Consider the following 15,275-nt stretch of genomic DNA (forward strand, 5'->3'; position numbering starts at 1 on the left):
CGTCTGCCGTGTTTGCTCTTGAATGCATCGTTTTTCTTTGCTGTGCTTTAACAAAAGATTGGACCTCTGACGTACACTGTCGCTGTCCTTGTGTGATCAAAAACTAAACATTGTCTGGTTGTTGGTCCTCCAAAGTGAGGAACAAGGGTAAAAATTATTTACTTAAAGGGTAACCCCACCAGTTTTACACATTCAACTCAAAGTGTGCTCACAGGTTTTCAGGAGTCTGCTGTATGTGGGGAAAAGTATTATGAAGCCTTTTGGAGCTCCAGAGGAAGCCGCACATAATCTGACTCCAGTGATGTCACTCAGTGGTCAAGTTGCACTGTGTGTAATGTAGGCCCCAGGTTTTGAAAACCAGTCCCATGGTCCAGCCTTGGACGGTGGACAATTTAAAAACAAAAGATCAGGATCGATAGATAGCAGAGCCAGAGATATCTCCTTCAAATTCCACGCATTCCTGTTCCTTTTTTTTTTTTTTTTATGTTTATTTAACTGAACTGTTATCATCCCGTGTTCCTTCTTACGGAGCCCCTTAAGGGACATGGGGGGAAAAAAATGATGGGTGAAAAAAAAGAAATGATGGGTGAAAAAAAAAAAAAAGATGTCATTTTTGCAAGATCTCGCAAAGGTTTTGACTATGAGCTACAAGGACCAAAACCCCGATTTTGTACTAAAATAAGCCGTCCTCCGAGCTCGACGGACAACATCGATCTCTATGCGCAGCCGGCAGCCGGGCGAGTGCGCAGGGAACGGCCGTAAGACCGTTTTTTTTTTTGGACCGCTGGATTTAAACCCTATAATGTCTCATATAAATACCCAACTGAGTGATGAATGCATTCATTGTGTCATGATATTTTTTTCAAAAACGAAATAACACCAAAGTGTACATTTTAACAAGTTTAATTATACATTTAGTATCGATATCATAGTCAACCGTAATTATTGAGGTTTTAATAGAGAAAACCCAGAACAAGAAAAAACAATTAAAAGTAACTTATTTGATTATGAAGCATTTTATTTTAACACTTAATATATAATAAAATAAATAATGATAATCGAAAAAGCTGGAAACGAGCTGATCCAAAACAAACAAACAAAAAAAAGAGCCGTTTCGATCACTTTGAGCACTCCTTGAACAAGATGCGGGCATTGATCCCAGCCAGGTCGAGGAGGATGTTATAGAAGACCGCCACTGGCCATCTTCGCTGACACGGACACGGAGGCAGTGCCGGTCCGCTGCAAACGGAACCAAACACCGGACACTTGAAATGCCACAAGCCCGTGTGTGGTAACTGTACGAGAGCGGAGGTGATGTGCGGAGATGTGACCAGTGATCACAACGGCTCTTTGTTTGTTTTAGATCAGCTCGTTTCCAGCTTTTTCGATTATTATTTTACTATTATGGTTTTATTATGTATTAAGTGTTAAAATAAAATGTTTCATAGTCAAGTAAGTTACTTTTAGTTGTTAATTTTCTATGTGTTTCTCTATTAAAATCTTGTGTAAATATGCAATGATTACAGTTTACTATGTGCGATGATGTGAATATTGATAAATGTATAATTAAACTTCTGAACATGTTCATTTTGGGGTTATTTCGTTTTTGTTTTTGTTTTTTTGTTTTTTTAAATATCATGACACATGAATGCATTCATCACTCAGTTTGGTATTTACCTGACAGATTATAGAGTTTAAATCCAGCGGTCCAAATGACCGCTTACGGCCGTTCTAGTGAATTCTGGCCCTTCTGAAGTCCAGCTGACACTTTGGTCACCGAGGGTCCGCTGTGTGACAGCGGATCAGCAGCTGGATTTTGCGCCCACGGTCAGTAGTATTAGTAGGTGTATAGGCAAACAAACAAACAACAACGACCCCGACCATTATTCATTGTATTATTACTTGTGGGTTTATTACATTAAATGCTGCAGATTTGTATTACGTTTATGGGTTTATTGACGATGTTAAATGACGATATTTGTCTCTTAATACCTACAAAGCCTCCTGCAGGCCTGATGCAGATAGTCAATGAAGCCAAGAAATTCAAATAAGGAATGTTCTACCTGCTCTTATAGCCTATGCACACAGCGCAGGTCTTTTTATAGGCTGTAATATATAAAAAATACTCAGTAGGCCTATAGTGAGGGAAAATTAGCTTTATTTGTGATTAAAATATGACGATGAGGACCCAACGATTGGCCTTCCTTTCCTTCTCAAACTATGTTGAAATTGCATCAAACAGCCCAATTTTCAAAATTTTCGAAATTTCCCCGGACCCGTTAAAAAAAGACTTTCTGCGCAGTGATGCCGGTATCTGACCACTTTTTTCATTAACGAGTAATCTAACACGTCAACATTTACAAACCAGTAATCAGATTAAAGTTACTTATCATTATTTTTGTCATTTTCCTTAGTAAAAATATATAGTTCTGCTTTCTTCCTGACTCGGGGAGTGATGTCACGTGTGCCACAAGTCACGTTTTCAGCATGAGCACAACTCACGTGTAACACCACGCAGCGACACAAACACACACAACAATGGAGGGAGGAGAGAGATGCGCGTTTTCAAGCTGGAAATATTGTCATTATTTTGAGTTCCTGTCAGCTAAAGATGAGAATTGTCTTTGCGAGATCTCGCAAAACTACGGAAGAGGATTAGGGCCACATGTGAATTTTTTTTTTAGTTCTGACTTTAAAGTCAGAATTCTGATAAAAAAGTCAGAATTCTGAGATTAAAGTCAGAATTCTGACTTTTTTCTCAGAATTCTGAGATTAAAGTCAGAATTCTGACTTTTTTCTCAGAATTCTGACTTTAATCTCAGAATTCTGACTTTTTTCTCAGAATTCTGACTTTTTTCTCAGAATTCTGAGATTAAAGTCAGAATTCTGACTTTTTTCTCAGAATTCTGAGATTAAAGTCAGAATTCTGACTTTTTTCTCAGAATTCTGAGATTAAAGTCAGAATTCTGAGATTAAAGTCAGAATTCTGACTTTTTTCTCAGAATTCTGAGATTAAAGTCAGAACTAAAAAAAAATTTACATGTGCAGACTTCTGACTTATTCTCAGAATTCTGACTTTTTTCTCAGAATTCTGACTTTAATCTCAGAATTCTGACTTTTTTCTCAGAATTCTGAGATTAAAGTCAGAATTCTGAGATTAAAGTCAGAATTCTGACTTTTTTCTCAGAATTCTGAGATTAAAGTCAGAATTCTGACTTTAATCTCAGAATTCTGACTTTAAAGTCAGAATTCTGACTTTAATCTCAGAATTCTGAGAAAAAAGTCAGAATTCTGACTTTAATCTCAGAATTCTGAGAAAAAGTCAGAATTCTGACTTTAATCTCAGAATTCTGACTTTTTTCTCAGAATTCTGACTTTTTTCTCAGAATTCTGACTTTAATCTCAGAATTCTGACTTTAAAGTCAGAACTACAAAAAAAATTCATGTGTGGCCCTAATCCTCTTCCGTACAAAACCTTTGCGAGATCCCGCAAAAAACTTTTGCGAGATCTCGCAAAAATGACATCTTTTTTTTTTTTTTCACCCATCATTTTTTTTTTTCACCCATCATTTTTTTTTTCCCCATGTCCCTTAAGGGGCTCCGTACCTTCTCGCGGTCTGACATGCTCAGATCTTTTCTTGTTGTTCCAAGGTCCAGATTAGAGCCTTTGCATTCCGAGCTCCAACACTTTGGACTGACCTGCCTGAGGAGCTCATGGCTGCAAACTCTGTCTTGTCTTTTAAATCACTTTTGAAAACCAACATGTTTATTAAAATTACCTTTCAGTTTATTGTATCTGCTGTATAAATGTATGTTAAACTCTTCCATGTGTATTGTTTTTATTATGATCTTCTAATTAGCTCTGTGTTTTATCCGGTTACGTGACTGCGTTTTTGAAAGGTGCTGTATAAATAAAGCTCATTATTATTATTATTACTTCTTTCAAAACGTGGCGCCGGTTCATCGGCTCAGGAATAATCATAAACTGCAGTAAACTTTATGGCGGGACCATGTGTGTGCTCAGCTCCTCTGATGGAAGACAATAGCTCCCTGTTTTTATAACAATAGGTGATGTTCTGCTTTCAGACTGGGCATGTTATTGAAAGAAGTGTGGAGCTAAAAGACAAAAATGCAATCGAAACAAGAAATCATCCAGCACGTACCAGTCGATAAACTGGGATTTTGGTCATGTTCCAACTTCAGGTCAGGCCTGCTCAACTTCTTTACTTTTAGAAGGGCCAGTGCCAAACAATGCTCTTTTGTTCATTTTCATAATTGAATAAGAAACATTCACAAAAAATACAGGTAGAACAGTGCACCTTTTGAATTTTTGTTGTGGGCTGTCAGTTTGATTCCCATAAATTCCCCCTTCCTTTGACAGTCTGGGTTCACGCTTTTGAATGAAACGCAGATTTGTTCTGCCGTAGGTTGCAAACGTGTCAGAAAAACTCTCAGGTCGCGTCAGTGTTTTATCAGAGAGGCTGAGCAACTGCAACTGGCCCTTTAATGTTAGAGGAATCCAGCTAATTCTGCCACGAGTCGACTGATCGATGAGGTAACTGTGGATGTGAACTGATCACAGTGAGTGAGAGTAACCTGATGATCATCTCATGATACACCCTGCACTGCGAGTCACTCCTCAGTTCATCATTACTTACTTACTTAATCATTACAAAATTAGCTTTTTCCTCATGTTTGACATCTTTATACAGAATCTCTTTGGCTTTTTTGGTCTGTCGGTTACACAGGACAAGCACCCTGAACGCAACATGGGCTCCAGCATTTCAAGACCAACAAGTTATTGACAGGAAGAGAAGGCCAAGATCAACTGAGGCGGGTTGATGCAATAGAAGAACAGATGTGACATGTTGTTTTTTTGTTTGGTTTTTTTTTTTTTTTTTTTCTGAATGCCACACAGCTCCGATCAGTTTTACTTTCTCTCTCTCGTCTTGCTTGTTGTGTTCATGAGCACGTTGTGTAGATGGAAAAAACCACAGCAGAAACACTTCTGCTGGGCTGAGGTGGAGCTGGAGGAGAGGAGGGTGGTGGTTTCCCAAATTTCTGTTTCACACACACGAACACACCCCATGAGTCCGCTGAGCACATGGAGGAAGAAGAGGGCGTGAGATTGATTTCATTTCCTCCATCGCTGCTTTATTTTCAAGCGCGCAACTCACTCTGTGGAAGTTCGGACAGAAGAGCAGAGCAGGAGAGAACAGAACCACAACTGCTGAGTTGCACTGAGTGACAAGTTTGATTAACTCACAGTGAGGTCATGGTTCTGCCGAGCCTCTGTCTGACAGCCTTCACGGCGCTCCGGCACATTGAGCCCATCCTGGTGCTGGAGCAGCTGGGCAGCACCTTCTTCGACACCGCCCTGCTGATGGTGGTTAAGGACCGGTGCGCCAACGCCACCTACCCCGACACCCACCTCTCCAAGGGGGACAGCCAGCAGAAAGCCATGTCGGACTTCTACATGATCTACAACCTCATCATCCGGTTCACGCCGATCCTGCCTTCGATGCTCCTGGGCTGGCTGAGTGACCGCGGCTGGAGGAGGACCCCGATCGTGGTGTCCCTGAGCGGGTACCTGGTGTCCAGGCTCGTCCTGCTCCTGGTGGTCATCTTCGGCCTCCCGCTGGAGGTGATGTACGGAGCGGCGGTTCTGTTCGGGCTGTCCGGCGGCTACTGCGCCTTCTGGTCCGGCGTGATGACGCTGGCATCGCTCGGCTCCACGGTGACGGAGCGGTCCAAGGTCAGTGTGACAGGGTGGTGGTGCGTTCAGGGCTCCCAGTGTCACTAAACAATACAGATATAGATTACAGCATTAACTGCGAGGCTGCTTTAATGAAAGTGTCTGTAAACTCTGCTTTGTTATTGTAACCAGGGGCGGACTCAAGATGTGTGAGGGGCAGGGGCCAAAATACTGAAGAGGGCACCAGCTGAAGGCGGGGGGGGGGGGATGGGGGGGATGATGGGGTATCAGTGGGCAGAAAGTTATGTTGTATTCATAGTTAAGAAACAGTACAAATAGGGTCTCAGCACATAGTCGGGGGCATCTAACCTCCGCTAGCTTAGCTAGGGAAGCAATTGTGAAGCTAAAAACAGACTTCAACTCTCCTCCATCAGCTTCCAGGTCGGGGAAGTCCTGACGCGACGATTACTGAGTGCGATTAGAAATGCTCAGTTCCGTTCTTTTCCATGTCCGCTCTCGATAATAACTGTTATAAACTGGCAGGTAAGACACATATGAACTTTGATTGCTTTTCCATGGAGTCATAATCATACATTTTCATCCATGAGCCGCGGAACTCTACTGCACTCGGTAATCGAGTCGTCGAGACTTCCCGTCAACAGGAAGCTGCTGCAGAAGATCCAGCTAAGCTAGCGGAGGTTAGATGCCCCGGACTATGTGCTGAGACCCTATTTGTACTGTTGCTGAAGTTTGGTGCTGTTCTGAGCATTATTTGTGGCTTTTCGGTGGCGGTTTATATTTGGACCCATTTATTGCAATGTATTGTTGTCGTGCGGTCGTTTCTGAGGTTGATAAAACTCGAGAGGGAGTCTAACACAGTTTCACGGTATGTTAGACCATGGATTAAACTTACACCAGAATATCCCTTTAATGGTAGATAGAATGTGATAAATAGTGAATTCTCTGATTCCAGCTTCATAAATGTGAGTATGTTGTGTTGTTTCGCTCCTCTATGACAGTAAACAGAATATCCTTGGGTTGTGAACAAACCTCAACTTGGGCTTTTAGAAACACTGCTAGATACTTCTCATCATTTCCAAACATTTTATAATTTAATAATTGCTATTTGCAGCCCTACTGTTATGTAAAAGAGTTTACCGAAATCATTTAAATCCTAATACTGGTCTGTCATTCATGCCCCTGGACAAATGCTTAATATTGTACGTTATTGAATTACAGAAAAATACCACAAACTCGATCATTTGTCTGCTAAATACAAACTAACTGAGAAATCTCAAATTTCCTCAAAGTTGTCAACTTTTCACAGAAGTAACGTGTGTCCATGTCCCGTGCAGGTGTTGATGAAGGTGGAGCTGCTGTATGGGATGACAGGTCTGGTGGGCAGCCTGGTGTCGGGTCATCTGTTCCTGCTGTACAGCTCCAGTTTGGGAAACGGGACCATCCTGCTCACCATGAGCACCCTGCTCAACCTGCTCGCCTTCTTACACTCCATAGTCCTGCTGCAGGTCGGTGTGCTGTGTGTGTGTGTGTGTGTGTGTGTGTGTTCGTATTCTAACCACTGTGTGAAATGTACTGTACATGTAGTTATACTGGCGTACATGAGTCTCTGGCCTGAGTCGTCAGTCAGAAAAAATGCTCATTATCAGGCTTGACTTTTCAATGATGTTCGTACCATCACAGCCATATTTTCACTTTCACTCAACCACAGCAGGAAAGTATTATTGCACATGAGCATACGGCTGTTAAATGTCTTTGTGTCTCCATCTAATTCAAGGTGAAACAAGTACCCGACCCAGAGCCAGAGCAGGACGCCAATGTCCTTTCTCGCGCCTCCAGTGACGTCACTGTGGAGGCTCCTGCCCGGGTCGACAGGGTGAACGTGGTCCTGCTGTTTGTAGCTGCCGTTCTGTATGCCTCTGCGGTGGGCGGAGCCATGGAAATACTGGCCGTCTTTGTGATGAAAGAACCACTCAGCTGGACCGCCACTCAGGTGACACTTTGTGATTTGGATGCATGAAAGATGGAATATCAGGCTGTTTGTTTGACTTGTGGTTATTGTCATACACAGTTTACATCACAGTGTATACTCACCATGTTTGTCTCTCGTCCTCCAGGTGGGTTATGGGAACGCAGCAGGCTGCATGATTTTCCTCACCAGTTTCCTCGGTGTCATTGTGTTCCGTCGATGCGTCAGCGACGGTTTGCTCATCCTGATCGGCATGATGTCGTTCGCCTCTGGAATTTACTTCATGTCCTTCATCACGGCAACTTACCAGTTCTACCTCGGTAAGACTGAGCACCTCCTGAGTCAGCGTTTTTCATAGATCATGACTAATGGACATTATTTCAGGTCCTGCATACGCACCTTTTTTTTTTTTAACCCTAACCCCCACAAATTACAACTTGAACATCATTCTGTAACTCCTTAACATCTGTCCCATTATATTCCCATATATATCACCAGACAAATTACTGGAATAATAAGTTTGAAAATGTGATACTAAAATAATGTAAACTGGGTTACTCTGTTGCCCAGAGGTCAGAAAATCCCACCACACATCCTCAGAGCTCAAAGTAACATCTTCAAATCTGTTGTTTTGTCTGACCACTAGTCATGAAAAATCCAAAAATAATCAATTTGCAACTATATGAAACAGAGAAAAGGAGAACAAGAATAACTCTCTTTAATGTTGAGACGCCTGAACCGGTGTTTTTGCCAGATAAATTACTTTAATGATCGGTTGATAACCAAAATGGTTGGCACTCTGTTAACCGATCACTTGAACACATTCTGATATGATGACACACAGACACACAAGGTGAAAACAATACCTGCCTTGTGTTGCAGCTGGCAGTAAGTCCCTTTGTTGTCAACTGGCTGTTCCTATGAAGAAGAACAGGTTCTTATAATAGCAGCCAGGCACTGTTTTTCATTTTCATTTACAAAACTGCAATCAAAGCAAACATTTAAAACTAGGATTTGGTTCCTTTTTTAAGATTTGACTCAGCAAACAAAGAAGGAGGAACTGATTTCATGTCATCGGTGACGTCTTGTAACAGGTTTATGACAGATTTAGGTCAGCACAAATTGTAAACATGTAGGAACCAGATTGAGGAAGTGAGAGTGAGAAGAAGCCAACCAACCCTTTTTTAACAACTAGCCACAGATACACTGGAAGACATCCTCTTTAATGCTTCAGGTGTTGTTTGGATAAACAAGCAAGATGCAGCGTGTGAACAGTGACAGAGCCAAGCTAGCCGTTTCCCTGTTTCGACACTTCCTGAGGCTTCCTACTTGTAGTCAAGTGGAATCAATCTTCTCATGAAACACCAGTCGTCTTTACCCGACCAAGCTGAAAAAAACAACGCATTTTCTTTGCTGAAGTAAAGAGACACAAGCTGTCAGGCTACATAACAGCAAATGGAGGCTAAAGTGAGCTAGCAGAGACAAGCACACGAATGGAAATTCATGAAGCAATTGATGTTGAACCAGCCGTGTTTCAAAGCAAGCAAATGGACTTGCATATTTTATAATATCATGTTACATTGTAAGACTGATTTTGACTGAGTTTAGTTGACGTGGACGAGATAATACCAAACTAGCTCCATTAGTGACCTCTGATTCGAGTTAGCACGCTGCTAGCAGAAGCTTCTCACTAAGCTTACAGACATGCTAGCTTCATTATCAAGTGTTGTCAACCCTTGTCATAAAAGATTGACTGACTCTTCTTTTGATTTTATTGTTTACCAAGTTCTGCTTCTTCTGTTTATTCCAAACAAAACAGAAATGTAACACATCATTTTTTTTTGCTAAAGTAAGTTAGCAGACACAAGCTGCGCACAAATGGAAATTTGTGAAATTGATATAATGTTGAGCCAGTCACAGACATTCGTAGGCATTACTTTAACAGAAAAGACTGATTGTTTGGATGACGTGGGTGAGATAATACAAAACTAGCTCCATTAGAGACCTCCGTTAGTAGAAGCGTATTACTTAGTGTACGGACATGCTAGCATTATATCAATGACTTCTAATGAAACATTGCCTTCTTTTTAAAAAGTTACTTTTTTTTAAATGGTCCTGATTTTTTTGTTAATTCCAAACCAAACTAAAATATAAAATCACATAATTGTAATTACGGCTGAAGGACCCTGAAGAGCTATTTGAAGCGAGCTGGAGGCTAAACAACAGCAAATGGATGCTAAAGTAAGCTATCAGACATTCATATTCGCTAATATCACAGGTTACAGTATTACTTTAACAGAAAACACTGATTGTTTGGGTGATGTGGGCGAGATAATACAAAACGAGCTCCATTAGAGACCTGACCTGCCTCAAGAGTAAAAAAAAAAAAACAGTAGCTGCGTGGCGGTTGTGGGCGGCGTGGTGTGCGACAGGACGCTGTGGAGGGAGCGCCGAACCTGAGAGGGAATAAACTAATCAATTTTCATTTCTCCGCAGCTCGCTCACTCAACCTGTTTGCCCTCATCCCGATGCCCACAATCAGATCCCTGCTCTCCCAGCAGGTTCCGGCGTCCTCGTTTGGTGAGTGTGTGACCTCTGTGTGTGTGTGTTTGTGTGTGTGTAGGTGTGTAAAAGCACTACGGATGAATGATGACAACAGCGGAGATTGAACAGTGAAAAACAATTAAATACACACAGCGGTATTATGCAAATACATGTGACTGATGGTTTCAACATAATTACATCATTTTGAAGTTGTTTTTACAAAGATGCTGTTGGCGGTTTTTCGATTATAAAAGGGTCGGTTCACCTTAAAGGGACAGTGCACCCCACAATCAAAAACATGTATTTTCCCTCTCACCTGTGGTGCTAATTATACACGTAGATTGTTTTTGGTTTGAGTCGCTAAGTTTTGGAGACATCGCTCCAAACACATCATCATTTCATGAACTCTTCCTTTAAATGCGTGTCAGTCAAAAACAGTTCTTTAGCATTGTAGTACAGATGGTGCCAAAGATCAGACGGAGGGGCAGGATCGGGGTGTGTCAGTGTCAGCACCGGAGGAAGTTGTTGAAAAAAAGGGAACATGACGTGAAATTTCCGTAAAGTTGAGTTTGCAGTCAGGAAGTCACGGAGCAGTCAGAAGTAAGAAAATTGCTGATTGGATACAGATTCAGTGAGAGTTGTGTAATAGTACGTCAGCTGACAGATAATAAAAGAACTAAGACGATGGTGAAAGCAGACATGAAGTTCACTGGGATAGAAGCATAGTTGCCAACTCTCCCGATTCACGCGGGAGACTCCCGATTTTTAACCCTATCTCCCTCGATGCTCCCGGTCAGTAATTTCTCCCGTTAATCTCCCGATTTTACAGTAAAGGAAACAAACAAGATTGTGGGGCATATTTGTTGCAGTATCTGGCAACCCTGGCCTGCCTGTGCAGGTGTGTGATTGTTCCTGATAAATCCCGCAATCCGGCTTTTCCGAGGTCGGGTCGGGTATTGGACGTGATATCACGAGCGAATGGCGAATTTAAGTTGCACACAGTGACAAGCACTACACCCTAAGTTATCTTGAAGTCGATTATTATTCTCATTACTGCTATCTGTATAATTTCCACAAGTCACCGTTTGAGTTGAGTGACTGAAATCCTCGTCATCCTATTCAAAGGCTGCAACAGGCGACTCATCGAACCGGGGTGAAGTTAGTTTCAGTTTGGATATTCTGTGGATATCTACTCGGGTCCAGCTGAGACTTTACTGAGGTTCACCCAGTGTCAGCAGCAGGAGGATGGTCAGCTCACCTCTCAGAGCCTCGCTGAATCACTGGAGACTGATTTAGGGACCGTCATTAAATTACTTAGCATAAATATATTAATACAAAATAATTGCTGTTTTTTTCAATATCTTTCATGTCATGTGACCCAGTGACTCCAAACCAGCTGCAGATTGTATCAGTAAACTGGAAGAATAAGACACACCCCTTGTTATTGTATTTTAGTGCTTCCTCTATTTAATATGAATATTAATATGCAGAAATTAGGATTATTTTTCTCAATAGCTTCTATGTCATGTGGACACTGACTTCTGAAAATAAAAAAGTTCTCTAATGCTCAGGATGTGAACATATTTTCAGGCAACAATGTCAGCTTCTACACTATTTTGTCTCATGTCTTAGATTCTGATTCTGAAATTCTGAAAATGACTTTTTTTTTTAAATCTCAGAGATTTAAAATTTAAGATTTAAGATTTAAAGGGTAATTTTTCAAAATTTTCTTTGCCCCCGGACCCCCCTAGTGTTGCTAGGTTATCAACTCAGAGCACCGCTGCTATACAAAATTTAGGGGAAACACTGTTCTAAGAATTTTGGACATGTGTGGTTTAAAATACAAGGCAAGAAATTATGACGAATAAATCGCACACCTGGCGAAGGAACCTTGTTACTTGGGTCGATACACCAATGAAAAAAATCTCCCTATTTTTCACAACCCAATGTTGGCAAGTATGATAGAAGTCCCGTGAAAATGTTGCCGTGTAACATCATCTAACATCAGGAACGCTGGAGAAATGTGTGCCAGAAATCTGGATTTTTATTTGGAATAATTTGCAGCCTCATGCACGACACATCAGATATTCAAGCGTTGGAGGGGGAAATTATCCAGCTACTTAGGTCAGGTGGTGTCGTTTTGGATCTTTAGTGTGTGTGCACAGTGTCTGGCAGCTTTCAGACAGGTATGTAACCGTAGAGGTGCGGTGTGTACTGGAAACCTGCAGTCAGGCCGGTTTATACCAATAACATGACGCAACATATAGAGCCTGTTCTGCCTTTCTCTCTCTCTCTCACACACACACACACACAGGATAGGTTCACTAATAATTACAGACCCGGGGTTATTGATTGTCAGGGTTTTTCCTCGTGTTGTTTGCTCTGACGTGACACATGTCTGAGAGCTCAAATAAAAAACAGCACCAGACTCGGCTCTTATTTGTTCGCACACACGTGTATGAGGAAATTCAAAAACGTACATCAACACAAGACAACAGTCTGTCATATAACCCCTCATTAAAAGGCTGACTGGCGTATATATCCACTTTATTGGTGGTTGTAGTGATTAAACAAATAGGACATGACGTGAACTGAGCTTTAGAGGGGCTGGACGCTGGATTTTGCTGCATGTGGACCGAGTCAGGCTAGCTGTCTCCTCTGTTTCCACTCAGTTATGCTAAGCTAAGCTAAGCTAAGCAGGCTGATGGTGGTACCGTCACATTTATATGAAAGTGGTTCTAATCTTTCCAATCTGTCGCTCTCTTGGTGTGAGTGCATTTCCATCAGTTATCTATCTTTGTGAGAGGGGGTTGTGGAAGTAAATGTATGTGCACGTCTCACCTTGTCTTTAATGTGACCTGTCTGTTCTCCCTCCCATCAGCCACCACTCTCACAGCCCTGCAGTTGTCTCTGAAAGTAGGCGGTCTGGCCTACATCCCCGGCTACACCAAGCTCTATCAGAGGACCCTGGACTGGTTCCCAGGCTTCGTCTTCACGCTGTCCAGCATCTTAACGGTCCTGGCGATGATACCCGTCAGGTAGGGCCTCGGGAATGTAACGCTGTTGGCAGTGTGGTGATAACGGAGAAGTGTTTATTTTACTGTCATCATTAACCTAGTTAAGCATAAAGACTGAAAACAGGGAGAAACAGCTGGAGCATTTGTAACTGCTTTACTTTTTTTCTTAACTTCTGTTATGTTTTACTTGTTAGTTGCATTTATGACAGTATGTGTCAGTGTGATCCCGGGTAAACGGGTGGAAAATACCTTTAACTTTTTAAAAAAAATCTGAGTTTTGAAAAGTCAAAGAACGAATCAATGAATATTATCTATAAAAGATAAAATCATTAAGGTCATGTGTCAAACTTGGAGGGGTAAGTGCCGTGTTGACAGGATGTACAGCCCTGAAAAAGAAACGTATTTTAAAAACACAGATCTTCTCATCACAACACTTTCTCTCTCCTCCCTCCAGTATCATCGGCTGGAGATCACCTCGGAGGCGTAACTACGAGAAGATTCAGGGAGAGTGATGGCGCCCACGTCGTCGCCAGCGGTGGTTCAGCGTCGGTACGAGGCAGACGGGAACTGAGACTTGATATGGGCCAAAGGAGAGTGCTGCCTTTAATCTCACTTCCTGTAATGTTTGAACCACAGAGACCTCAGGAGAGCTGGTTTTCCTGAGGTTTTGGTCGTTACAGGAGGGACTGGTCGCAGGTTTTGTGTTTACATCAGCATTTTGTATAAAAAAAAAACAAAACATGACTTTTTGTAAGTATGTGTATTTTAATGATGCCTACATAGAGTTACGGTATACATGCACAGAGGTACTCGCATGAAAATCTGACAGCCCAGTTTGAAAAACGGTTGCAAACTTTTGACATCAGCCAGAGATATTTCTCAAAAGCTCTCAGTACATATTGATAGATAGATAGATAAGCTTTATTTCAGACTCAGGGTCCATACAAAATATTAATAAAATATTGTAAAAGGTTTCTCAAAATGGGGTACTATGGCTTTATTTTATTTTAATAGACTATATAGACTGTTTACACTTGCAGTATGCTATCTTTAGACTGTGTTGCTGAATAATGAATTCATTAACCGTCTAGTAGTGAGCAGTGTTAACATACCAACTGCTGTCTGACAAATAGACTTATGTATCATAGCATTCACTGCAATATTACAATAGATGCACTTTGTAGAATCTATGCTGACTTCTGAACCTGCAGGTCAGGGACGGCTGACAGAGTAAAGGGAAAGTTATTTTAAGAAGACATTTTGGTGACGTTGACTGTTCTCTTTTACATATTTTAACCTCTTGTAGGTCCTCACATGTTTAATCTCTTCTGAAGTTTATCATGTTCTTTCTGTTCACGTGTCTCTCTGACAAACAAACAGACATTTACATTTTGTAGTAGTTTGTTTGGTCAGTTAATTTGTCAGTTAGCTGTAAAGCAACTGATACCAAATACGGTTAGATATTTTAATATCTAGCTTGTGCTGTGTACTTTACTTGTTTGACAGCCATATTACCTGACAGTGATCCCTTCACCATGAAAACAGCTTTGGAACTGTGTAAACTGTCATTCTGTTATATGGTACTAATGGCAGATATGAAGGTCAAATCTGCATTACTGTTGTTTTTCATGCAACAGGAACACGAGGGCTGTCGGTTATTTAGTGGTTCTGGGTTATTTACTGGGTTCGAACACAAGGGAAAATATTTGCTGTAAGTTGTAAAAAAGTGTATATATATATATATATATATATATATATAAATATATACACACACACTTTTTTACAACTTACAGCAAATATTTTCCACTAAATAACCGACAGCCCTATAAACATTATTGAGGTATGTTTTCAAGTTTTAAAATTCCATTCCATTGATATGAAACTTAACGGATGCAATGTTTTATAAGATTCACCTTGATTTTGTAAATAAAGTTGTTTAAATCATTTAAAATGTATTTTGTTTATTATTAGTATTGCATTTTAAGACTCGTGTTTTGTCTCACGTATCATTCTGTATATTTAATCAAACACT

At 41.1% G+C, this 15,275-nt stretch overlaps 1 protein-coding gene and 1 long non-coding RNA gene across 2 annotated transcripts; one reads left to right on the top strand and one right to left on the bottom strand.

Moving 5' to 3' along the window:
• Nucleotides 1–483: 483 nt before the first annotated feature.
• LOC115592520 (uncharacterized) lies at nucleotides 484–4,168 on the bottom strand. Its single transcript, XR_003986182.1, has 2 exons — nucleotides 3,607–4,168; nucleotides 484–519 (listed from the first exon to the last, which is right to left on the bottom strand). It is a non-coding gene; the product is annotated as an uncharacterized LOC115592520 (long non-coding RNA).
• Nucleotides 4,169–5,086: 918 nt separating this feature from the next.
• Nucleotides 5,087–15,194, top strand: slc46a2 (solute carrier family 46 member 2). The gene is made up of 7 exons (XM_030435374.1): nucleotides 5,087–5,755; nucleotides 7,051–7,221; nucleotides 7,491–7,706; nucleotides 7,831–8,002; nucleotides 10,179–10,262; nucleotides 13,108–13,264; nucleotides 13,698–15,194. Exons 1-7 carry the CDS (start codon nucleotides 5,276–5,278, stop codon nucleotides 13,753–13,755), a joined length of 1,338 nt encoding a protein of 445 aa, XP_030291234.1. The 5' UTR covers nucleotides 5,087–5,275; the 3' UTR covers nucleotides 13,756–15,194.
• The last annotated feature ends 81 nt before the right edge of the window (nucleotides 15,195–15,275 follow it).

The sequence above is a fragment of the Sparus aurata genome, chromosome 12, assembly GCF_900880675.1.
Source record: "Sparus aurata chromosome 12, fSpaAur1.1, whole genome shotgun sequence".
In the NCBI taxonomy this organism is placed as follows: Eukaryota; Metazoa; Chordata; class Actinopteri; order Spariformes; family Sparidae; genus Sparus; species Sparus aurata.